At 35.3% G+C, this 27,317-nt stretch overlaps 1 protein-coding gene across 2 annotated transcripts in view; it reads right to left on the bottom strand.

The window, feature by feature from the left end:
• Window positions 1–1,885: 1,885 nt before the first annotated feature.
• Window positions 1,886–27,317, bottom strand: part of rtp (MORN repeat-containing protein retinophilin) — a 102,118-nt gene continuing 76,686 nt past the window's right edge. The window contains exons 2-5 of one of the 2 annotated variants that reach the window (XM_089093177.1): window positions 25,382–25,599; window positions 23,178–23,361; window positions 14,792–14,901; window positions 1,886–2,314 (exon numbers count right to left, since the gene is read on the bottom strand). In XM_089093177.1, coding sequence (XP_088949303.1) covers window positions 2,160–2,314; window positions 14,792–14,901; window positions 23,178–23,361; window positions 25,382–25,391 — 459 coding nt within the window. In that variant the 5' untranslated portion in view covers window positions 25,392–25,599 and the 3' untranslated portion in view covers window positions 1,886–2,159. Of the gene's footprint in view, window positions 2,315–14,791; window positions 14,902–22,299; window positions 22,431–23,177; window positions 23,362–25,381; window positions 25,600–27,317 lie in introns of those variants that run through there. The other variant, XM_089093176.1, reaches the window with a different exon arrangement.

The raw sequence follows: 27,317 nt of genomic DNA, 5'->3' as shown, positions 1-27,317 counted from the left end.
GCAATTGGATTGTGTGAGTGAGCTAAAAAAGAGGCTTGACTAATTTTAACCTCCTCTTTTAAAGATTTATTGGACCTGGTGTTCTTTTTTTCATCAAAATAAAAAATAATTTTATGCACCTAAGTATAAATTTACAAGTTTTTTCTCTTTTTTTTGTGTTATTTTTCATTCAGTTGAAGATAAAATACCTCAAGTTAGGTATACTTGTGCAAGTTTTTTTTTCCATCATTTGCTGTGCAGACCAGCCTAACTTTAAAATATTTTTTAAACTTTAAGGCACAAAAATATTTTTTTCTGACTATTTTTTTTCTTTTACTACAAGGTTTTCCCTCTTTCTTACTTTTATTGCTCGAAACTCTCAAAATAGTCTAGATAAATATAGAACTTGAACCATTTTCAGTTTCTAGTAAATCAAATAGATTTATTTCTATAGTGCAACGCTGTACTTTCAGTGGTATTAGTAGTCTTGAATTCTTAAAAATCAATTTAAAAGAACCAAAAACCATCCTTTGTCTGTTTGTCATACTCTGATGCATATTACGGTCAGTTTACCATCTATAGTCCTGTAAATTTAGCCGTCTTGCAAACTATAGATATCGCTATCGTAAGGCTCAAAGGACATCCCATTGTTAAATGTAAATATAGGATTGTCAGATCTTTTAATATTGTAGATTTTAAATATAAAGACAATGTTTCAGATTGTGTTATAGATGAATCATTACCCGGAACTGCTCTGTTGGGTTTCCACCCCTGTTTCTGTTCTTTTCAGATAAATGACCCTTTTTTTCTGTAATTATATTTGCCTATAAGATAATTTTTAATCCTAAGTTGAATTCTGGTTGCTAAGTTAGATTATTTCGCAATAATTAAGCTTTGTAAAAGTAGAATGTATTTTGAATGGGGATTTAGAGGATTGACCAGGGCCAAGCAAAAGTCAACCCCTGTGCAAAGTTTGTGTACAGAATGGATAATATTTTTCGGTAGTCTACTTTGAAACCCCGCATAGGGAGTCTGTAATGAGAGTTTATAGATGTGTTTGTTGTGACCTTTTTGAAGAATACTAGTAATTTGTTTTCTATAGCCGTGTGAGATTATTTTTCCAGGAGCCCAGACAGGGTAGGAACAGAGTTACGAGATACTATCATTATTATATTGACAGGGGGGTTTGTTACCTCCAAGGAGATAATTAGAAATTGGCGGTAACCCAGGGTAGGTAACCTTGGCCTTAAAGTGACCATTTGACCGCTCGATCACGTTATCATACCCTGGGGCAGGGTATACTGTAAATTGGGTATTACTAAACCCGATATTTACAGATCCGGTGTGGTAGACGCGGGCATCCCATAAAATTTGGTGCCGCCAGGGGCTTTTCCCTACGGTAAGTGGTTTAGCACCATTTTTGCACCAATAAGTGGTGACAACCGTACCTTACCACACCAATACTGGTGGCATCGTAACCTACCAGTATAACACTGGTGGCATCCTGAGCTACCGGTATAATAAGCTCAAACTGAGATTCAAACCTGCCTGTCGCTAGGCCTTCTCCATCAAGGAGTGGCAGAAGGAGAAGCAGTTTTGTGCTGCGGGAAATCTCAATATTCTCTTGCAAAAAATTTCACTGCAGAGATTTGTTTGCAAATGTTAGTGGCAAAGGTCACAAAAGAGTCTGTGAGGGGCAACAAGGGAAGTTAGTTTTGTAATGCGATGAGTCGTTGAACTTCCAGCGTTATTCAATCGAAAACCCATGCACATATGAGTAATCATGGAAGATTTGCTGGACTTGCTTGTTAACGCTTCTTTAAAAAATTTTCAGAGAAAAAATTTCTATGACAACATCTTAAAAAAAAAGAAATTATCGGGTATGAAACTTAATATACAACATAAACAAGTCTATTTTGATTTATTAATTCAAATTTAAATACAATCTTGCCAGTGGGAAAAATGAATTTTTCAACTTTTACTCGAAACAATAGCGAACCAGTATTTTGCCACACTAATGCACTTTTTATTATTTTTTTTTCATCGGCTGGTTTGACAACCCGTACTTAAGCAAATATTAAATTTTTGTCAGAACCATAATTTGAAAATGAGAAAATCTAGGAAAATGAGAAAATATGACAATGAAAATTTTTTTCATTTCAAATTTTAAATGAATAAATTTAGTCTTCGTCACAAAGGGCTCTTGCGGTCATTGCCACTTTCTGAGCTTTTTGTATTGTATCGCCACAGTTCATCCGTTTCATAAAGCGACAATCTTGAAAGTACCCTTCGTTCCTTGGGAAGCCATTACTGCCATCAGAAAACGTCACCAGCCCTGAAAGACATAATCGAATAAAGACAGAATTAGTAACATATGGTATTTAATTAGGGAGAATTTGGTGTTGTTTTAAACCAAGTGAATTTTCTTCAAAATAACCCACAATGCATTCAACTTTGCAAAATTAGGTGCGGAGGAGAGTTTTATTCATGTAAAGGGCCATGAAAGAAGCGATTGAGTAAATATAGAACTACCAACAAGTAGAGCTTATATTAGATTCGCGGAGCAAAAACAAATATGCTGGAACTGGCAATGTTCTTTATATGTTTGAGCAGTATCTATTCTCGTTGTGGTCACAGAGAAATTACTTTTCCACAGCTAATGGTGCTGATTGAATTAAAATCCAATCTCCAGCTTAAATTATAATCACCAGTGGATATTGATTATGTGTAAGCCCAGAGTTAGTTCTTTACTAAAAATTAAAATTAAAAAAGTTTTTTCAGCTAAAAGAGGAAAAAAACATTAAAACTTAAAATGAACTGAAATCTGTTCATGATCGGGAAGGGGGGTCTGCCCCCTTCCCGATCTTTCAACTTTTACGCTAAAGTTTGAATTTTTCTTAATTCTTTATTAACAACTTCTGAAACGATACGGGTGTTTAACTGAATAAGAAGCCTTTTTTTAAGTAATTAATTAAAAAACAAGGCCTTTCTGATAAAAGTAAAGAGAAAATATGAAACTTAAAACGAAGAAATATTGTTGTTTCGCAGTTTTCGTAACATACAATTGCAATATTTGAAAAAAATAAACTGACTCGCAGTATCTCCCTAAATCTATTGAACTTGAAAAATTAGCACTTTACTGAAAACTGATCTTACTTGAGATAATTAAAATTTTATGCTAAGACTTACTGATTTTGAAAACCTTAAACAACTGCTGAGAAATTTATAAATTATTCTTTTATTTTCTGCAGTGTTCTTATTTTGTGTTCCTAATCGTTTTTCCGTGGATTTTGTGTTTTCAGTAAAGCACTAGATTTTCAAAATTCTACAAATTTAGGGAAATATTACAAGTTAGTATATTTGTACTAATACTACAGGTTTCTGTTGCATGCACACCTAAGTAGTAATTTTGTTCGTTTTAAGGCTCATGTTTACTCTTTAGTTTCAACAGAAAAACTTAGTTTTTTAATTATTATTCTTCCGTTTTTAAGTTTTAAAAATATACACAGTGAACTTTACATAAATATTTTTGTTTTGAGGTAATGAAACTAGTGAAATCACATGAGCTTTTTGTTCAAATAGGGTATTATACATAAAAATATTTTGCTTTAAATCCTCCTTATGCTTTCCGTGCAAGAATCTGGAGTTTTGTCAAACCAAGAGACCAAGGTATATATTATCTCCAGTATCTTAGAGAATTTGAAGATAAGAATAGCGGAGATGTTTATAATATTTATGTTTGATGTTTGAAAATGTTAATTAAATACTGTCGTACACAAAATATATATATTTTAGAAAATCGAAGAATATTAATCGAATTTTAGATGCGTAGTTAATATAATTTACAAAAATTTATGTGATTACTGCCAGAATTTTCTTACTGCGTTATTGTGGGAAATTATCAGCTTCTCAGAAGAAAGCATACTTTTGTTATTCTTGCTTCTTGGGCTTCAACATTTAAGAAGACCTAAAATCATTTGACAAAAAAAGGGTGAAAAAAACAACTTAAGGCAAAAAAAAACACTAAAGAAAAAGTTTGTTTTAAGTGTAAAAAAACACAACTTAATTCACTAGCCGGAATGTAAAGTCCAAAGAAGATATTATGCTTTCTTATGTTTTTCCTATGAAATCAATTCAAATTTTTACCTTAAGGGAGTCTAGGGCTGTGTTGAACAAAAGATAAGCAAGAAGAGACAATTGTGAACCCTCAGGATAAAAGTGTTTTCAAGGTGTATCAGGCTGTTTTGAAATGAATACAAGTTTATTTTTTTGGGGGGAGGGGGTAAACTTTTATTTTTAAGATTAAACGAAACAATATTTGCCGTTTCTGAATCAGCTTAAAACGGCAATTTTCTCACTAAATATTAATTTTGTTTTTTTAAGCTTTGGATGTGGTTTGCTCTTTACTTGGCTGCTAAGGGGGCTGGCAGGAGTAGTTAGCGTAAATGGTGCCTAAATAAAAATCTATTGGTGACTAAATACAAATTTAAATCTTTCAGAACTTACACAAGGAATTTACTTTTTAGAATGCCTAAAAGCCGAAACTTAAGATTCTAAATTGGAAAACATAATATGAAAACATTTGGTTCTCTTATATGTTTTAAATATACTAAATTCCAGAAAAAAACATTGTTTCTGTTTCTGATACATTTTCAAGTTTAATGGTCGATGTAAAAAAAAATCCAAGCATCCTGACTGTCCTATTTTGAAGAGTCTGTAGTGGTCTTATATGTGTATTAAGGTACTAAGGCAAAATATATTAAGGTAAATAGCTGTGCACCAATTCAAATAAAAAGTAATTAAAGGGTGGTAAATTATTTCTAAAGTGGAAAAGGGAAAAAACATTTTTAAACGATATATCGAGTCAATATTTTGAATAATATTTTACCCTTAAATGATAAATAAGATTTTAAATGACGAAAGACAATTAAGAAAACTCCTAAATAAGGACATGATCGAAACCTATAGCTTTTATGCACACCAACCCAAAGTTCCTTAAAAAAAATTTAAGGAATAAAAAAACTTTTTTTCTGTTTCTTATACATTTTCATGTTTATTGGTCGTTGTAAAAAAAAAAAAAAAAAAAAAACTTCCTAGCATTGTCACTGGCATATTATTTCTAAAATGAAAAATCATTTTTAAAATGCACATCGCCCAGTATCTTGAAAAAGATTTATCCTTAAATAATCAATATGATTTTAAAATGACGAAGGAGGATAAAAAAAACTCCTAAATAAGGACATAATCGGAACATATGACCTCTATGCTCACCAGCCTGAAGGTTACTACAACAAATTTAAGGGAAAAAACATCGCTTCTGTGTCTGATGTAAGTATTCTCACTGGTCTATTTTGAAGTACCTGTAGTGGTTTTGTATGTGTAATAAGGTATTAAAGAAGTATGTATCAAGGTAAATTCCTGTTCAGCAATTCAAATAATAAGCAATTATATAATGGCATATTATTTCTAAATGGAACATAGGAAAACAGTTTTCAAACGATACATCGACCCAATATTTTGAAAAAGTTTTACCTTAAATGATCAATACGATTTGAAATTACGAAAGGAGATCAAGAAAAATCCTAAATAAGGATTTGATCATACCCCACAGATTTGTTGCTCACCAACCGGAAGGTCCTTACAAGAGATTTCTCCACTAATATATTTTGAACGACTGAAAACCATAAATTTAAGTTTTTATAAAATTTGGAACTAAACTATTAGAAACCGACCATCGATTAGCTGAAGTAGCACTTATAATCGAATTTTTAGTCAACACAGATGAATCCCTTGATGTAACAAATATAGTTGTGTCATCTGCAAATAGAATTGTAAGACCAATACTTTCCTGCAAAATTCACGAAAGATCGTTAATAAATATCAATATTAAAAGAGTGCCCAATCCTGAACCTTGAGAGACACCAATGTTGTTGAGGCTATTTATATTAGACAGATTTCCATCAAAATCTACCGTAATTCTGCATCCATACAGGTATGGTTTTATTATATTTAGTCCTTTCTCTCTCACGCCTGAATAAAGCATTTTATCAAAACGAATTTCATGGTTTAAAGTGTCTCGTGTTTTTCTAGCATCATTAAAACAGTAGCCACGTGGAAATTGCCTTCCGAACAATCAATGATGTCTAACTAAAGAGCTGCAACTATTTGTTTTGACAATTGGCCTGATATTCGGTAAAAAAAATGTATCTTATCTAAATAATTAGAAATCCTTCCTTTAAAATTTTCTCTAATACTTTAGATAATGCTGATAAAATTGTAATAGGAAGATAATTACATTATTTATGTAAGAATTATTGCCTTTTTTACGTAGCGGAATTAGAGGGTCAATTCTTGGAGCACGCCCTCTCTCCCTTGAGTTTAAATGATCAAGCTTTTCAATCTCTGTGAACGAAATTATCTAAGGATTGGTGGATATTGTTTTCATTGATTACTGAACTTTGCATGACATAACCAAACTTTCTTTTAATTTTGACAAATTAAGTTGATTTTAATGTTTTTGCATGCTACTCATGCAAAAAAAGTAAATTTCCTTGTTGTTCCAGGTTGGAGGCTATAAATTGACTGTAAATGCTTTTGACAATGCTAAATCCAATGGTGTACTTTTTTTTTTTATCCGATCGTTTTTGATGGGTTTCAGGCTCTTTTTAGGAATTTCTGTAATTTTTTTTTCAAAATAATATTTCACTATTACGATTAATCAAAATTATAGTTACTTTTCTTGAAGAAATTCTAAATCCAGCAGTTACCTGAAAACAAATTGCCTGAATCAGGCAGTTTTGCCTCATAATTGGTTTTTTTTAACACATTTTTAAATTTTTTGTTACTATGAGCTGTAGTTCGCTCTTTACTAGATTGCAGCTATCGCTACAACTATGATGACAAACTTTAGCGCAACGAGCGAGAGATTTAGGAAGGGGGTAGCAATTTATGGAATACTTTCTCTTTGTTTTATTTTCTAATATTGATTTTTATTTTTAACAGTAAAAGATTGTTATAAAAAAAATTCTGGTCATTTTTCCATTCACGTTTAGAAATCCGCCTCCTTTTTCCGTGGAAATATTCTCTTGGAAATTCCATCTCCATAAAAACGTATTTGGTTGTCTGCTCCGGGCAGACAATTCCCTCCCCACTAAAGCTTTTCCCCTGAAAATGTCCCCGGAACATTCTCTAGACATGTAAAATTATGCATCCAAAGAGGGAATAAGACAAATAAAATAATTCCGTATATGAATCCCGAAAAATTCTCCTGTGTAGAACTCTGCTAGAAAGATTTATTCCCACTGAAAATGATCTCTGTTGGAAATGCCATAGCCCTGCAGGACCCTCCCTCCTCCTCCGCCCAAGAAATGTATGCATATTTCCCAGTAACAAATGCTATTTTAAAACAAAAGGCAAATTGTATAACTTACACCCGATCCCCTAGGTGGTGGGTGGGGTCTTGGTACCCCCTTGCACTGGAGTCTAATTGAAATACAGTATTGTGTTAAATAATACTTATAAAAATTGATGAAAATTCTAAAATTAAGATCTAAAAATTTTACTTTTCTTTCTTTCTTAGTGTGGCTCATTTCAAACACGGGAGAGAGATCAAATGTGTTCTAACAAACCTTGTATACACTTCAAATTGAAGTGAAGGGGGCTCATTTGATTGGAAATTAAAATTCATAGTCCTATCGGAAAATTATAGTTACCCCGAGTCGAAAGTGATTAGTTTTACTCCCACAAATCCCTCTCATTCTTTTTTAAGCTACTCGCTACATCCTTAACCCACAAAGAATTACGATAAACATTTTCAGGTAGACACTTTTTAAATACGTTTTCGGTTATGATATGACCCGAATCCTCCTGGGGAAAGAGATGTAAATTATTCCAGTTGTCTATTGTTTATATATATGTTTATATAATGGATAAGGGGAATATTTTCGATTCTAGGTGTCCAAAAAAATACGAAAGTATTAAGTTAACAAAGTATTAAGTTGTCGAAAGTGTTAATATTAAGTATAAAGTGTTTAGTATTAAGAAAGTGTTAAGTTGAACCAAATCAAATGCACTAGGTCATCCAGGTTTTCAAAAAGGCTTATCTAAAAATTTCAAGAAAGGTTATGTGTATTGAGTTGAAAATTACGGGGAATGTCGAAGATACTGTTGACCTGATTAAGAAAAAAGTAAGTGTCTTTAGTATCTCAAAATAGTGTATCTACAATGTCTCAGAAAATGTGAAGGGCATTAAGTTGAAACTTTAAGTGAATGTTGAGGGGAATGTTAAACCAAATAAAAAGGCACTAAGTGCATTCAGGCAATCAAAGTGGAAGCTGTTAGGATCTCAAAAACCTAAACAAAGAAACAGAAACCAATATAAAACAAAAGCATTAATAATAATGATTTAAAAATTACAACAAGAAATTAAAATTAAGTTATTATATAATCTTTTTTTTCAAATTTCAAAGTCCAATTATTATTTAGTTATTAGGACCATTTAGTTATTATTTGTGGCCATTAATATAAGGCCATTAACCAGAATCATTCAAAGACGGGATTAAAAATTAACCAGGTCATTACTAATACTGCTAACAACTCGCCCTAGCACCAAGCCACCTAAGGGAAATAGAGTTGCACACGCTTTTTCTCCATCCCAATCTATTCTAAACCTCCCTCCTTACACCCTCCCAAAAAGTTCCCGTTTCCCTTAAATCTTTCTTTATGACATCCTCCCACCGCAAACGCGGACAATCTACTTTCCGTTTAACCCTAGACGGTTGGCCGAAAATAGCAATATTTGGCAATCTGTTATCTTTCATCCGCAGAATGTGCCCTAGCCATCTAAAAATTACTCAAATTATCAGAGGAAACGCTATGGCGTTGCCTATAGTAAAGGCCATACGGCTCCAATATTTTATTATTTATTAATATTATTATTTTTTTTCCCAGAGGCACTTCATAAAGAAGAGGTCGTCGTAGAAACTTCAAAGGAGGCTCATTCGATTGGAAATCGAGAGTTCTAATACCCTTTTCAATATACGATAGTGATTGGAGGGCAACTACCCCCCCCCCCCCGCCCCTCCTTGCTCCCCCCCCCTTCCCTCCAGATTTGTAGACGACCCTTCTGTTCAGCGTAAGTGATTTCCAAATAGAAAATATGATTTTGAGCAGGATACTCCCCCACAACCCTCATGGCAAGGGCCTTAAGTTATGCCCTGGGGGCATATAAGGCTTATATAGAAAGCTTTGTCTTAAAAATTTAAAAAAGGAATCAATCGATTGGAAATTCAAAGGGCTAGTGCCCTTTTTAACAGTTGAAAGTGATTGGAGGGCAACTAGCCCCCCCACGCCCATCATTCCCCCAAACACATCCAATCGAAGTTTTGAGATAGCCATTTTGTTTAGCGTAGTCGATTTCCAAATAGAAAATATGTTTTTCAAAATATATTTTTCAAAATATGTCATAGAAACTTCAAAACAGGCTAATTCGATTGGAAATTCAAAGGGCTAGTGCCCTTTTTAATAGTCGAAAGTGATTGGAGGACAACTAGCCCCCCCATACCCATCATTTCCCCAAATACATCCAATCAAAATCTTGAGATAGCCATTTTGTTCAGTGTAGTTGATTTCCAGATAGAAAATATGTTTTTGAGGAAGTCACTCCCCCACAACCCTCAGGGCAAAGGTTTTAAGTTATACCCTGGGGGCATATAAGGTTTTTATAGAAGGAGTTGTCGTAGAAACTTCAAAAAAGGCTCATTCGACTTTAAATTCAAAGGGCTAGTGCCCTTTTTAATAGTCGAAAGTGATTGGAGGGCAACAAGCTCCCCCCCCCACGCCCATCATTCCCCCTAAACACATCCAATCAAAATTTTGAGATAGCCATTTTGTTCAGCATAGTTGATTTCCAGATAGAAAATATGTTTTTGAGGAGGACACTCCCCCACAACCCTCAGGGCAAAGGTTTTAAGTTATGCCCTGGGGGCATACAAGGATTTTATAGAAGGCATTGTCGTAGAAACTTCAAAACAGGCTCATTCGATTGGAAATTCAAAGGGCTAGTGCCCATTTTTAGTAGTTGAAAGTGATTGGAGGGCAACTAGCCCCCCCCCCCGCCCGTCATTCCCCCAAACACTCCAATCAAAATTTTTAGATAGCCATTTTGTTCAGCATAGTTGATTTCCAGATAGCAAATATGTTTTTAAAGAAGACACTCCCCCACAACCCTCAGGGCAAGGGTTTAAGTTATGCCCTGGGGGCATAAAAGGTTTTTATAGAAGGCATTGTCATAGAAAGTTGAAAAAGAGCTCATTCGACTTTAAACTCAAAGGGCTAGTGCCCTTTCTAATAGTCGAAAATGATTGGAGGGCAACTAGCCCCCCCTCATGCCCATCATTCCCCCCAAACACATCCAATCAAAATTTTGAGATAGCCATTTTGTTTAGTATAGTTGATTTCCAGATAGTAAATATGTTTTTGATGAGGACACTCCCCCACAACCCTCAGGGCAAGGGTTTTAAGTTACGCCCTGGGGGCATATAAGGATTTTATAAAAGGCATTGTCGTAGAAACTTCAAAACAGGCTCATTCAATTGGAAATTCAAAGGGCTAGTGCCCTTTTTAATAGTCGAAAGTGATTGGAGGGCAACTATCCCCCCCCCCCACGCCAATCATTGCCCCAAACAAATCCAATCAAAATTTTGAGATAGCCTTTTTGTTCAGCGTAGTTGATTTTCATATAGAAAATATGTTTTTGAGGAGGACACTCCCCCTCAACCCTCAGAGCAAGGGTTTTAAAATATGCCCTGGGGGCATATAAGGTTTTTATAGAAGGCGTTGTCGTAAAAACTTCAAAAAAGGCTCATTCGACTGGAAATTCAAAGGGCTAGTGCCCTTTTTAATAGTCGAAAGTGATTGGAAGGAAAACTAGCCCTCCCCCCCCCCACGCCCATCATTCCCCCAAACACATCCAATAAAAATCTTGAGATAAGTATTTTGTTCAGCGTAGCTTATTTCCTGATAGACAATATGTTTTTGAGGAAGACACTCCCCCACAACCCTCAGGGCAAAGGTTTTAAGTTATGCCCTGGGTATGAGGTTTTTATAGAAGGCGGTGTCGTAGAAACTTCAAAAAAGGCCCCAGGCCTATCATTGCCCGAAATAAATCCAATTAAAATTTTGAGATGGCCATTTTGTTCAGCGTAGTTGATTTTCTGATAGAAAATATGTGTTTGAGGAGGACACTCCCCCACATCCCTCAAGGGAGGGTTTTAATTTTATACCCTGGGGGCATAACTCTCAATAAGGTTTTTACAGAAGGCGTTGTCGTAGAAACTTCAAAAAAGGCTCATTTGATTGGAAATTCAAAGGGTTATTGTCCTTTTTAATAGTCGAAAGTGATTGGAGGGTGACTACCCCCCCCCCCCCAGACCATCATTCCCCAAAACAGATCCAATCAAAATTTTGAAATAGCTATTTTGTTCAGCGTAGTTGGTTTCCAGATAGCAAATATGTTTTTGAGGAGGACACTCCCCCACAAACTTCAGGGCAAGGGTTTTAAGTTATGCCCTTGGGGCTTATAAGGCTTTTATAGAAGGCTTTGTCGTAGAAACTTCAAAAAATGCTCATTTGACTGGAAATTCAAAGGGATAGTGTCCTTTTTAATAGTCGAAAGTGATTGGAGGGCAACTAGCCCCCCCCCCCCCACGGTCATCATTCCCCCAAACACATCCAATCAAAATTTTGAGATAGCCATTTTGTTCAGCATAGTTGATTTTCAGATAGCAAATAGATTATTGAGGAGGACACTCCCCCACAACCCTCGGGGCAAGGGTTTTAAGTTATGCCCTGGGGGCATATAAGGTTTTTATAGAAGGCGTTGTCGTAGAAACTTAAAAATATGCTCATTCGATTGGAAATACAAAGGGCTAGTACTCTTTTTAATAGTCGAAAGTGATTGGAGGGCAACTAGCCCCCCCTCACGCCCATCATTCCCCCAAACAAATCTAATTAAAATTTTGAGATAGCCATTTTGTTCAGCGTAATTGATTTTCAGATATAAAATATGTTTGTGAGGAGGACACTCCCCCTCAACCCTCATGGCAAGGGTTTTAAAATATGCCCTGGGAGCATATAAGTTTTTTATAGAAGGCGTTGTCGTAGAAACTTCAAAAAAAGGCTCATTCGACTGAAAATTCAAAGGTCTAGTGCCCTTTTTAATAGTCGAAAGTGATTGGAGGGCAACTAGCCTCCCCCAAGCCCATCATTCCCCCAAACACATCCAATTTAGGATATTTAGGAAGGGGGTAGCAATTTATGGAATACTTTCTCTTTGTTTTATGTTATAATATTGATTTTTATTTTTAACAGTAAACGCTTGTTATAAAAAAAAATTCTGGTCATTTTTCCATTCACGTTTAGAAATCCGCCTCCTTTTTCCGTGGAAATATTCCCTTGGAAATTCCATCTCCATAAAAACGTTTTTGGTTGTCTGCTCCGGGCAGACAATTCCCTCCCAACTAAAGCTTTTCCCCTGAAAATGTCCCCGGAACATTCTCTAGACATGTAAAATTATGCATCCAAAGAGAGAATAAGACAAATAAAATAATTCCGTATATGAATTCCGAGAAATTCCCCTGTGTAGAACTCTGCTAGAAAGATTTATCCCCACTGAAAATGATCTCTGTTGGAAATACCTTAGCCCTGCGGGACCCCCCTCCTCCTCCACCCAAGAAATGTATGCATATTTCCCAGTAACAAATGCTATTTTAAAGCAAAAGGCAAATTGTATAACTTACACCCGACCCCTAGGTGGTGGGTGGGGTCTTGGTACCCCCTTGCACTGGGGTCTAATTGAAATACAGTATAGTGTTAAATAATCCTAATAAAAATTGATGAAAATTCTAAAATTAAGATCTTAAAATTTTACTTTTCCTTCTTTCTTAGTGTGGCTCATTTCAAACACGGGAGAGACACTTCAAATTCAAGTGAAGGGGGCTCATTTGATTGGAAATTAAAAGTCATAGTCCTATAGGAAAATTACAGTTACCCCGAGTCGAAAGTGATTAGTTTCACTCCCACAAAGCCCCTCTCACTCTTTTTTAAGCTACTCGCTACGCCCTTAACCAACAAAGAATTACGATAAACATTTTCAGGTAGACACTTTTTAAATATGTTTTCGGTTATGATATGACCCGAATCCTCCTGGGGTAAGAGATGTAAATTATTCCAGTTGTCTATTGTTTATATATATGTTTATATAATGGATAAGGGGAATATTTTCGATTCTAGGTGTCCAAAAAAAGACGAAAGTATTAAGTTAACAGAGTATTAAGTTGTCGAAAGTGTTAATATTAAGTATAAAGTGTTTAGTATTAAGAAAGTGTTAAGTTGAACCAAATCAAATGCACTAGGTCATCCAGGTTTTCAAAAAGGCTTATCTAAAAATTTCAAGAAAGGTTATGTGTATTGAGTTGAAAATTACGGGGAATGTCGAAGATACTGTTGACCTGATTAAGAAAAAAAGTAAGTGTCTTTAGTATCTCAAAATAGTGTATCTACAATGTCTCAGAAAATGTGAAGGGCATTAAGTTGAAACTTTAAGTGAATGTTGAGGGGAATGTTAAACCAAATAAAAAGGCACTAAGTGCATTCAGGCAATCAAAGTGGAAGCTGTTAGGATCTCAAAAACCTAAACAAAGAAACAGAAACCAATATAAAACAAAAGCATTAATAATAATGATTTAAAAATTACAACAAGAAATTAAAATTAAGTTATTATATAATCTTTTTTTTCAAATTTCAAAGTCCAATTATTATTTAGTTAATAGGACCACCCTATCAAATAGGGTAAACTAATTTGTGGCCATTAATATAAGGCCATTGACCAGAATCATTCAAAGACGGGATTAAAATTAACCAGGTCATTACGACTACTACTAACAACTTACCGCAGTACCAAGCCACCTGAGGGCAATAGAATTACGCACGCTCATTCTCCATCCCAATCTATTCAAGAACTCCCACCTTACACCCTCCCAAAAAGTTCCCGTTTCCCTTAAATCTTTCTTTATGACATCCTCCCACTGCAATCGCGGACGATCTACTTTCCGCTTAGCCCTAGACGGTCGGCCGAAAATAGTAATCTTTGGCAATCTGTTATCCTTCATCAGCAGAATGTGCCCTAGCCATCTCAAACTTACTCTCATCATAGCTCTGGAAAGCAGGATTGAACCACACCTTTCGTACAGCCTACTGTTTCAAATACGCTCAGTCAGACGGGTACCCTCAACAATCCATAGGCAATTTTTCTGGAAAACATCTAGCCAATCTTCCTCCGTTTTTTGGAGTGCCCATGTTTCAGAACTATGCTTGACCACTGCCATTACTGTAGCTTCCAATGTTCTAATCTTGGTTTACAGACATATCTTCCTATTCTTCCAAACTTTTTTTTAGCTGTGAAAAAACACCATGTGCCTTGGCTATTCTACTTTTAACATTTTCCCTGCATCCATCTTCTTTACTAACAATACTATCTAGGCATGTGAAGCTGTCCACCTGATTGATCTTTTCGTTATCCAATATCACCTTTTCCCATTCACTTGTTCCTAGCCCTAGCGACTTATTCTTTTTAACACTAATTTTCAAACGTATTTTAGCATCCTGTACTCGCAGAACCTCTAAAAACTTCATAGTTTTGCTCATCTCAGGTAATTAAATCATCAGCATAATCCAAGTACAGAAATGTTTTACAAGGTGATTGACTATCCTTTTTTACTATTCGTTCAATATTGTAAAGGAAAAAAAAACTTACCTCTTCCCCAAATACGCCCACCTCTGAATTCACCTTCAAATCTCATTCCGTCTGCCCTCCAAAAACAGCCATGACCGTGAAACCATCCTTGACTAAATTCTCCTTCATATCTAAAAACAAAACAAGAAAAAAAAACCTGGGATGCCTTTTTCGTATAAAAGGTATAAAAGGCATCAAGACTTTGGTTTTGAAACTTACGGCTTTTAGTAAATGACTTCCTTAAATTAGACTATATTAGATAATCTAATTAATTAAATAATTAACTTACATTTAATTATATTAAATATTTGATTAAATCCTACTTCGTATCCAAATGAAATTCCAGGGAAACATTTTTTGCAAAAAAAGTTGTTAGTATATATAATTAGACTTTTAAACCCAAGGTTCATAGGGTTACAAAACGTAGGCAAATCACTGCATAAATACTTATCAGAATTTAATTTAAAGTTTAATTAGCGGCATTTCATGTTGATTGGCTTTTCATTAGTTTTTATTGAATATTCGATGAGACGGAAGATGTTATTATCTAAGTGCTGTTGTTACAAGCAGTACCTCTGAAAATTTCCTGAAACTTTTCATTTTTTTTTCTCGACGTGGACACAACTTTGCCTTTTAGTAAAGTTGCATTACTGACTAAATATTAATACCATGAACGTACAAGGCTAACTTGGTAATAAAGTTATGTGAATCAAACAGTTCGTGGTAATGGGCTGTAAGTAAGAAGTGACCCGGCTCAAAAGTAACTGAAACTCTAGAAAACGGAATTTTCATACCAATTGGCTTGTTATGCTGATTTTAAATATATAAAATTAAAATGTTTTTTATTAAGTTTAGTCATACCGATTAAAGGTTACGAGCTTGAGAAAATTTGCCTGATTTTCAAAAAAAGGAAAAAAAATCTCCTACAAGTATTAGAATCTTAATGAAAATCCCACCATCAGCTTCAGTGTGTCAGAAAACCCCATTGTAGTGGTTTCAAGCTGCTATCTGAAAAAATGTGGGATTGCCCCCTCCTCAACACCTTGCTCTTTACGCTACATTTTGAATTTTGTCCCAATTCTGTAAGAACGACGCCTGAAACACAGTGGTCGTTTAACTAGAACAATACGAAGCTTTTTTAAAAGTACTAAGCAACTTTAGCGTAAAGAGGTATTAAGGAGGGGGAAATCCCCTTCATACAAGTAATAATTTTTGTTTGTTTTAAGTTTTAATGTTGCTCCTTACTTTCAGTTGAAAAAAAACTTGCTGTTTTTGAAATAATACAAATAAAGATCAGTTAGGTTTTTTTTTACCCATATGGATATATCTACCCTTCCCACTTGTAGCCAAGAACATCAATTGGGAAGGGATTGGGTTGGGTAGCCGTGTCCTTAAAGGAAAAAATCCCCCGCGGACAATTTCCTCTATAGACTTCCTCCCGTTATTAGCTATGCAATCGGCCCATTGCTTATATATAATGTTGGTTATAAGGAAAAGGGGTCATGTTCGATTCTAAGTCTATAAAAAGGCAAAGGTTATTAAGGTGAGTCTTTCAAAATTTTTGAGAGGGTATCGAGCAAAATCAAAACATACTATAAGCAGGATGGTGGTCAAAAAAGCACAACAGTAATATTTAAGGGACGGCTGATGGTATTGAGTTTAAACTTGCGAGGCCATCTGAGAGCTATGTTGAAGAGTAATCTGAATGCAACCAGCCCCCTCCGTCTTCCCATTTTTTGTGTCCCATCAATAACTAGAAATGTCAAAAAGGAATTTGGTTCAAAATATTCAATAGGTCTACAATTATGTTTCTGGGATGCCACACCCCCACAGCCCCCGAGGAAAGGAATGTAAATCATAATTTGGTTCAAAATATTCAATAGGTCTACAATTATGTTTCTGGGATGCCACACCCCCACAGCCCCCGAGGAAAGGAATGTAAATCATGAAGTTTGTCCAATTTCACATGCAAGATTTATCATTGGAAAAGGGAGGTGAAATCCTAAGGAACGTTGAGGGGTATTTTGAGCTGAATTTAAAGACATTATATCCATCCAAGTGATCCAAAAGGTGTATCTTTGGTATCCTATGAACATTTAAGGGTATTTGCTTAAAACTTTCAGGACCACGGCTACTCCAACTTCTACTGTAACTGCAACTTCTTGCAACTGTGATTAGAATGACTTACAATGGTGACTAATTGCAACTGTGATACTTCCAACTTCAACTAATTATGACTGCGACTACTTGTAACTGTGACTATTCACAGCTGTAATTATAACTATTTATTATTGTGACTACTTTTACTTGCGAGCACTCTTAAAAAATTTTGAAGGGGCTATTGAACAAAATCAAAACACACTATGCTCATGTATGTCAAAATTACTAATCAGCAATACCCCGACTACGACAGCGGGAATTAAGCTGAAACTTTCAGGGCATGTTCTGGGGAATGTTCAAAAGTAATTGGAAAGCAGTCAGCCCCTCTGTAACTTACTTTGTTTAGGTACCCCCCGACACCAATCAATATTCTGAGAAAAGAAAATTTGTTCAAAATAGTCAAAAATCTAATAACTAGGCCTTTGGGGTTGTCAATTCTCCCTCATCCCCCGGGGCATGAGTTGTAAATTACAGATTTTGCCAATTGTTTACGTGAAAGATTTATCATTAGGGAAGGTGGAATGTTTGATCCTGGGTGTGTTCAAATAAAATAAGGGGATTAAGGTGAAACTTCAGAGAATGTTGAGGGGGACGTTGAACTAAATCAAAAGAAACTCTGTGCATTCAAGCTAGAAATAGGACTACATGCAATATCTTAGAAACAGATAAGAGTATTAATTAGAAACTTTCAGGGCCGCTGTTGCTACTGCTGTAGCTTCAGCTGCAACTAATTGTGACTGCAAATACGATTACTTGTAACTGCAAGAACTTGTGACTGTGACTGATTTTGATTGCGACTACTTCTTTTTGTGACTACGTTCAGGCAATATTGAGGGGAGTACTGAAAGAAATTAAAAAAAGCATGTGCATTCTCTTTGTCAAGAGGGCGCATCAGCACTATCTCAGGGACGGCTGAACGTATTAAGATGAAACTTTTAGAGCATGGTCAGGGCTATGCTAATGGGCAATCAGAAAGCAACCAGCCTTCCCCGCTTACCTTATTTAGATTTTTCTTTTCCCAAAATGGAAATTTTGGTGCATCATCGCACATGGATTTATTATCAGAGAAGGGTGATGGTTGATTCTGGGTGGGTTTGAAAAATCTAAGGGTGTTAAGGAGAAACTTCAGGGATTGTTGGGGATATACTGATCCAAATTAAAATACACCTTGTGCACCTTAGCTAGCGAAAATGGAATTTGCTTTGTCTTACGAACGACTAAGGGTCCCTTACCCCTTAGTTCCACCTGTGCCTCCTGCAGCCCCCAGGGAATTAAAGAGGAACTGCCAATCTTCCCTCAGGTTTGCTGCTGCAGCGATTTTCTCCCATTCTTGTAGAACGGAGATGTGCAGGGTGCGTAAATCCCTGTGGTAGGTCCGGTGCAGTCTGTTTCTGGATCTTCCCTTGCTACAATCTCCTGGCGATTGCCAGTGAAAACCGGCTTTTTGTATTCTATGGTCGTCCATGTGCGGGATTTGTCCCAAATATCTTCACCTTCTGACTCGAACGATGTCGGTTACTAGAGGTTGTCGCGTCATTTCATGGATGGACTTTTTGGTCATCTTCTGTGACCAGTGAATATTCAGTATTCTGCGATACACGAGTTTTCAAAAGCTAGGACTCTTCTCTCTTGTTCTTGATTCAGGCACCGTGTTTCTGCTGCGTAGAACAGTATTTGTATAGCATTGCTGTTGAAGAGGCGTAGCTTCAGGCACAGAGAAAATCTCTGAGATCTCCATGCTTGATGAAGTGGTACTTGTCTAGATCCAGAAGCCACGTGAAGAACCACATCCATAATCTAATGAAATCCTAATGATAAACAGGTTTCGTCTGCCTTGTCCGCTGCCTTGTGAAGCGTTTAAGATTAAAGATTTAAACTTTAGTTTTATGGGGTTGAAGCGGTAAAAAAAGTTACATAGTTTAGGTTACGTATTCAATATATGCTACGCTTTAACCCCCCCCCCTAATCTGCCAATATATAGCCCAGATTTATTTCTAAACTATTATATTTTCATCCTATTTTGTTTTATTTCATTAGCAATAACGAAACTTCACTTCTCGCGTGGTTTCTGGATTTTAAACAAGTACCGACGAAGTTTGTTGAAAGCGACATTTGCCTGTCTTATTCATTTGAGTACCTCTTTCACTAGTAAGCCGGTGTTCTTGATGATACTTCCTAGGTGTTTGAACTGGACAACTTGTTAAACATCTTGGTCACCCCATTTAGTGGACAGAGGAGAGTAACTTGTCTCCATGTATTTGGTTTTCTCTGCATTCACACACAAGTCAAGACGGTTCGCCTTTACCGTGACCTCGTCTAGTAATTCTTAAAGCCGCTGTTTGCTTGACTTAAGCACTGTTATGTCGTCTGCAAAATCAATATCATTGACCTGGACTTCGGGGCTTAATCCGATGCCTCCTGTCTCTGTGCCTCAAAGGATGTAATCAATCATTATAAAAAAAAGTAAGGGTGATAGAACAGACCCCTATTTTACTCCTGCCAAAAACCCAGAAGAAACAAGTTCGGCCTTCTGGTGTCTTGACACAACACTCGTTACTCTCATACATGGGGGTAATAATCGTCACTACTTTTTCAGGCATTCCATAATGGATGAGAATCTTCCATAGGCTTTCACAATCTACGGACTCCAAAGCCTTCTTGAAGTCCACAAAGATCATACAGATCTTCGAATGCCACTCTCTGTTTTTTTTTCAGTTAGAAGTCTAAGCATAAATATAAGGTCCACACATGAAAAATTTGGCCGGGAGGGTATAACCTTAAAACTTTCAGAAGCAAAGTGTCCATTTCCACTGTTACTTGAACTACGTTTCAACTGCGAATATTTGTGATTCCAATTATGACTACTTACAACTACTTACAAATTTGAATACTTAATAAGTTTATTAACTTGAAACTTTCAGGTCTGCTACTACTACTACTACTACTACTACTGCTATTGCAGCTTTGATTAAGACTGGTTACGAAAGGCCAAAATGTTTCTGAAAATATCCATTCTTTAATTTCTATTTCAATTTATATGTAATATTTTGAGAACCCAGTAGCTTTTTTGGGGTATATTATCGATAAATTACTGTCGAATTAAAATGCTAGTTTAACTGTTCCAAACCTTTCATAAGCCTTTCAAAACATAAGGTTCCAAATCTTATTTCAAATGAAAAAAAAATATGTATAATAATTAGGTTTAATACTGATAATATTGGTACTCCGCTGGGAATTAGTCCCACAGGGGGTAATAATACCAAAAACATGATTAGATCTTAGTTTTTATCTCAGGTAAGTGGTCTTAAAGAATAGCAACAAAGAAAAGTTGTCCAAAATAGAGAGGCTAATACCAAAGAAAGACTTACACCAAACTAGACAGGCTTCTTGTTGTAAGATTAAATAAAAAAAATAAGTTTTTAAAACTGAAAATAAGGAGCGACATTAAAAATTAAAAAGAACAAAAATTATTCCGTATATGAAAGGTGCTCTCCCCTCCACAACGCTTCGCTCTTTACGCAAAAGTTTTTTTATTGTTTTAAAAAATGAAGTTGTGAGACAGAGTCAAAATATAGCGTAAAGAGCAAGGCGTTGAGGAGGGGACAGCCCCTTTCATATACGAAATAATTTCTGTTCGTTTTAAGTTTGAATGTCACTCCTTACTTTCAGTTTAAAAAACTTGTTTTTTTTATTTAATTTCTGATCGTTTTTTTAGTTAATGCAGCTTTTGTTTTGGCTCGCCGTCATTGAATAAGTAAAAAAAAATTCTATAAAAATTTTACTTTTCTTTTGCAAAATGGCTGTCTCTAAATTTGGTTCTGACGTAATTTACAAATTAACTTACGTAACGAACTTCTATATTCGTATATTTTTCGTCTGGCAAAAAATACAAAGTTGCAGATATTTGCAGACATGAGCTTGAAACCTATGTTGTAGGGTTTTCTGATACGCTGAATCTGACGGTGTGATTTTTATTAAAATTCTTTCACGTTTAGGGGATGTTTCCCCCCTCTTTAAAAAATCAGGTAAATTTTCTCAGGCTTGTAGCCTTTGATGAGTAATACTAAACTTAATAAAATTCATATATTTAGAATCAGCATTATAAGCCCATTCTTTTGATACATTTATTGACATCAAAGTTCCGTTTTTAAAAGTTTCGATTACTATTGAGCTGTATCGCTTGTTTTTTTTATTGTTTTTTTTTATTACGTATATGTTATTAAGTATATGATGGGGTTCTCCCCTTATTCAATACCACGTTCTCTACGTTAAAAATTAAAAAAAAATTTAATTCACAAAACCCTGAATAACAAATGCCGTTTAATTATAATAGATAGCTCTTTTGAAAGCACTAAAAAAAACTGTAGCGTAAAGAGCGAGGTATTGAATTGGGGGAGACCCCCCTCATATACGTAATAATTTATGTTCATTTTAAGTTCTAATGTTGCTTCTTACTTTCAGTTGAAAAAACTTTTTTTTTTTAATTTAATTTCTGATCGTTTTTTTAAATAATGCTTGGAAATACGGCGCCCCCTTCATAGAAATGTCCCTTACCTCAAAGAAACATCCTCCACGGAAAGATTCTCCCGAGCAACCCCCGCCGCCAGCCCCCCCCCCCACCAGAAAAAAAATTCTTCCTGAAAATGTCTGTATGCTTCCCAATAACCAATACAATATGTAAGCAATGGGCAAAGTTCATAACTTGCAGCCCTTCCCCTGGGGAGTGTTGGGGATTAAGTCATCGTAAAAAACATATTTATTAAATTTTCGACTATGCTGAACAAAATAGCAATCTCAAAATTTTGATCGGGTGGCATTGAGAAAAAAATAAGCGTGGGAGGGGGCCTAGGTACACTACATTTTTTTGGTCCCTTAAAAAGGGCACTAGAACTTTTAATTTCCGTTCCAATGAGCCCTCTTACGATATTCTAGGACCACTGGATCAATACAATTACCCCTGGGGAAAAAAACAAACAAATAAACACGCACCCGTGATCTTTCTTGTGGCAAAAAATGCAAAATTCCACATTTTTGTAGATAGGAGCTTGAAACCTCTACAGTAGGGTTCTATGATACACTGAATATGATGGTGCGATTTTCATTAAGGTTCTATAGTTTTTAAGGGATCTTTCGCGTTTTTTTAGACAATCAGCCAAATTTTCTCAGGCGCGTAACTTTTGATGGGTAAGATTAAATTGGATGAAACTTATATATTTGAAATCAGAATTAAAATCTGATTCTTTTGATGTATCTATTGGTATCAAAATTCCGTTTTTTAGAGTTTCGGTTACCATTGAGCCGGGTCGCTCCTTACTTACAGTTCGTTACCACGAACTGTTTGATTTGTAGCGTAAATGAAAAAAACATACTTAGCTCCATCTGGAAACTTCATGACTCCTAGACCAGAACATAATCCGTTCTGAAATCCTCCATCATATGAGCTGCCGTTCGAAAACTGAAGGTGCCCTAAGTCCACAAAGATCATATAGATCTTCGAATGCCACTCTCTGTTTTTTTTTTTTCAGTTAGAAGTCTAAGCATAAATATAAGGTCCACACATGAAAAATTTGGCCGGGAGGGTATAACCTTAAAACTTTCAGAACCAAAGTGTCCATTTCCACTGTTACTTGAACTACGTTTCAACTGCGAATATTTGTGATTCCAATTATGACTACTTACAACTACTTACAAATTTGAATACTTAATAAGTTTATTAACTTGAAACTTTCAGGTCTGCTACTACTACTACTACTACCACTACTACTACTACTACTGCTATTGCAGCTTTGATTAAGACTGGTTACGAAAGGCCAAAATGTTTCTGAAAATATCCATTCTTTAATTTCTATTTCAATTTATATGTAATATTTTGAGAACCCAGTAGCTTTTTTGGGGTATATTATCGATAAATTACTGTCGAATTAAAATGCTAGTTTATCTGTTCCAAACCTTTCATAAGCCTTTCAAAACATAAGGTTCCAAATCTTATTTCAAATGGAAAAAAAATATGTATAATAATTAGATTTAATACTGATAATATTGGTACTCCGCCGTGAATTAGTCCCACAGGGGCTAATAATACCAAAAACATGATTAGATCTTAGTTTTTATCTCAGGTAAGTGGTCTTAAAGAACAGCAACAAACAAAAGTGGTCCAAAATAGAGAGGCTAATACCAAAGAAAGACTTACACCAAACTAGACAGGCTTCTTATTGTAAGATTTGTAGCGTAAATGAAAAAAACATACTTAGCTCCATCTGGAAACTTCATGACTCCTAGACCAGAACATAATCCGTTCTGAAATCCTCCATCATATGAGCTGCCGTTCGAAAACTGAAGGTGCCCTAAGCCAGATTTCTGACCCCTCCCATCCCATTCTCCAATATACAGAGTAGAATCTTCATATTTGAAACTGCCGTACGTAACGGAACCTAGAAGATTGTCAACAGCTCCATTATGTAGCTTAGACCGGGCGGATAGATTTTGAGTGTGAATTTTGACGTCTTTATTTGGGGCACTCTGCTCAGGTACTTTTCCTCGCCAATTATGCTGTTTTACTCAATTTCGTTAATCACTTGTTTGATAATTATTTTGCTACTTTATTTACACATCTCTTAGGCTTGGTTCTTAGGAAATAATGAGATATATAAAAATAGGTCGCAGGCCAAACCTGGTGAATAACGCTCTCAATTAATACCCTTGTTTCTTACCTTTGTGTCTACCCTTGTTTCTGCACTAAGGCTTCTCCTTTAAAATGTTGATTTTTCAAAGCATTCAAGGATGAAGAGTTGGTTATAACCATTAACCATAACCATTAACGATTTAACCAGTTTTGGATATTCCTTAGGTCTCTCAAGCAGGTTCTCCAAATGAGGGGTAGGGGTGGAATTGCCACCCTGGTTTCTAAAATGTCTGCTTGGTTATTTTTACCACAAAAATAAGAGAACACAAATGCCTCCGCCACCCGTATACATTGAAAAGTGTTTTTTTTTATTGTCTTCATAAAACAATCTTACTGAAAAAATCTTCTCCCGTCCCATACCTTCTTACGAATTGACCTCCTTTCCCCAGGGGCAATTAGAAGGGGCCATTACTGTCATTATGTTTTGATCTTAACAAGTCCAAAGGTTACACTAAGCCCATTTTCAGATAATCCTTAGCAATGTCAAAAACCCCTTGTTAAAATATTTCTTTGTAGGTATGAAATTCGCTTCTCAAATCAGGTAAAAAATGTCTTTTGTTTGGTACATTTTAAAAATTGTGAGTTTTGTTTTGTTTTCTAATCGATTTTTCCCATGGGGGATATTTATTCAGGATAAATTAAAGTTACATCCTGATGATCATTTGTGATTCAGAGTTAGTCTCAAGTAATATCTTTCTTTTCAATATCTGAGTTCCGATTTTGAGCAATATGCGTTTCTCCCAGATGTGTCAATTGGGAGGGGGACAAATTGTGTTGAAGTTGCCCTCGAGACTCCCCATCTTCAAATTTTGAAAACACTTTCTTATAGTATTTTCAATGAAAATTACTTTTTTGTTCGAAAAACAGATAAAACAATAAGATTGTCCCTCCTCCTGAATTTGGAAAAATAAGTTTTGTCCCTTCCCCAACATTTTTGTGAATTCAAATCCCTAGCATCTCCTCCGCTTCTTGTAGAAAATTACGGGGGCTGGTGTCAAGTTCTGATCTATGTTGTTGTTGGTTTGTTATGAAGACATTTTTTTTTCATCCATCGAATTTTTACTTTTAGTTGAAAAAATTGGTTTTTGGTTTATTGGCCGCAAAAGCACACTTTTAAAGTGTTTAGACTATTATTACGGTATTAAAAAGCGATTTAAACACCAAAATTTATTTGAGAAAAGAGTAAAGAATTTTTTGTTAGGGGGCGAGGAGCCATGATTCCGAGATTGAATATAATATTATCATTTATTTTCTTTTGTTATTTCTTCTTTTTTTCCTTTTCTTTTTTTTCTAGGTTTTATGAGAATGTTCATTACTACGTGTTAAAAAGAGATTTAAAATTTATTTAGAAATTTCAAAACTATTTTTTAAGTAAGTTGAAATAGTTTGTGGTAACCACCCAGTGTCAGGGCATTCATGTCTTCCCACGGGCGGTTACCTGCTGATCATGTTTAACTAGGTCGTTTTGAAATAAATTAAGCTAATCTAATTTTGAGAAACCTGTATCAAGCTATTTCACGCATATTCTTCTATAAATATCGGTAAATTAAATTTTAAATATTTTTAAATAATAATTTTCTTAAGAAAACAGCAAATTTTGAAAACATTTTAAGAGAGGGATAGCTCCATACTACCCTAGTCAAGCCCTCTCTTCAGGATAGGGATAACCTAAAATAATAAAATTCAGGGGAAAAGAGAAGATAATAGCTAAGCAGAGCCCTTTCTTTGAGCTAGGGATCTTCTAAAAAAATATCTAACAAATAATTTACCTGAAGACATAGTAGAACAAATTCTCCAGAACAATTCCAGGTTATAACTGCTGGGAAATACGAAGCAATAAGGAGGGCTTTAGTAGGGCTTCACACAGGACTTCACACAAGACATTAGAGACACAATTGATTTTTCCTTTCTTCGTTTCTTCTTTAGCATAATATATAAACTATCGGATAATTCCCGCGAATTCAATTCAATCATTTATTACCCACAACTACAAGAGAACAAGTCGTACAAGCGGGATAAAAACATAATAATAAAAAAAAATAAGAAAAACAAAAAGAACATCAACAAACACTAGCAATTAATTTAAACTAAGAAAACAACTGTAAAAGACCATGGTCAGGGCCAATATTACAAAATGCATCTGCAGAAAGCTTTTTCTGTAGGTCACCGAGCTTTTGAGTTACATCCGTAATATGAAATTATTAACTACATACCGATTTTTAGTCCATGGCGGCAGAGAACGAAGAAATTTGTAAAATTTGAAATATATAACTTTAATCTTTGTCAAATCCTTCAGCTTAAGAACAGAATGAGCACCCGAAAAATAAAGTACAGAATGATCAGAAAAAGTCGAAAATAAGCGCCCAAGAGCTTTTCTGTTATATTTTCCATGGTTTGCTAATTTGCTAATTCCATGGTTTGCAAAATTACCAAGCATCAAATATTGTTAGATCTTAGCTAGAAAAAAAGGAAAACAAAGCGAGAAAATCTAGTGATTTATATAAAAATGATTTTCCTTGTTGTTCAAGGTTGGGGACTGTTTCATGGGGGAAGAGAATTTCTATGAAGGGGGTGCTGGATTCCCAGCGTTATTAAAAAACAATCAGAAATTAAATTAGAAAAAAGGTTTTTCTACTGAAAGTAAGGAATAACATTACAACTTAAAACGAACAGAAATTATGACGTATATGAGGGGGTTTTTTCCCTCCTCAATACCTCGCTCTTTACGCTAAAGTATTCCTAATAATTTCAAAAGAGCTATTTATTCTAATTGAACGGTCTCTGGGATTTAGGGGTCATTATTAAAGAATTGGAACAAAATTTGAACTTTAGCGTAATGTGTAAGGCAATCACAAGGTAGTCAACCCCTCAAATTATCTAAATGAGGAAGTTCGCCGCCTCTTCTATACACCACTCTCTTCAATAAAGTTCGAATTTTGTAAAATAATATCCGACACAAGCAACAATTTGTTTGTGTTGTTTTCCAACCAATGTTAGCATTTAATTTACCTTAAGAAGCTTCACAATTATGATTTTTCAAACAGTTCGTGGTAACGAACTGTAAGTAAGGAGCTATCCAGATCAATGGTAACCGAAACTCTAGAAAACGGGATTTTGATACCAATAGATACATACAAAGAATTAGATTTTAATGCTGATTTCAAATATATAAGTTTCATCAAGTTTAATCCTACCCATCAAAAGTCACGCGCCTGAGAAAATTTGGCTGATTTTCAAAAAAAGGGGGAAAAACCCCCTAAAAGTTTTAGAACCTTAATGAAAATCACACCATCATATTCTTCGTATCAGAGAATCCTATTGTAAAGGTTTCAAGCACCTATCTACAAAATGCATTTTTTGCCAGAAGAAAGATCACGGGTGCGTGTTTATTTATTTATTTATTTTTTTGTTTTTTTTTTACCAGGGGTGATCGTATCGACCCAGTGGTCCTAGAATATCGTGGGAGGGCTCAGTGGAATGGAAATTAAAAGTTCTAGTGCCCTTTTTAAATGACAAACAAATGAAGGGCAACTAGGCCCCCTCCCACGCTCATTGTTTTCCCAAAGTCACCTGATCAAAATTTTGGGATAACGATTTTGTTCAGCAGGTTCGAAACTATAATAAGTATATCTTTTAGGATGACTCAATCCCCCGAAGTTCCCGGGGGGAGGGCTGAAAGTTATTAACTTTACCCAATGTTAACAT

This window comes from Artemia sp. Qi Xiang Cuo, chromosome 8 (genome assembly GCF_049724085.1).
Source record: "Artemia sp. Qi Xiang Cuo chromosome 8, ASM4972408v1, whole genome shotgun sequence".
Taxonomy (NCBI): domain Eukaryota; kingdom Metazoa; phylum Arthropoda; class Branchiopoda; order Anostraca; family Artemiidae; genus Artemia; species Artemia sp. Qi Xiang Cuo.
This window is presented reverse-complemented; position numbering and strand designations above follow the sequence as displayed.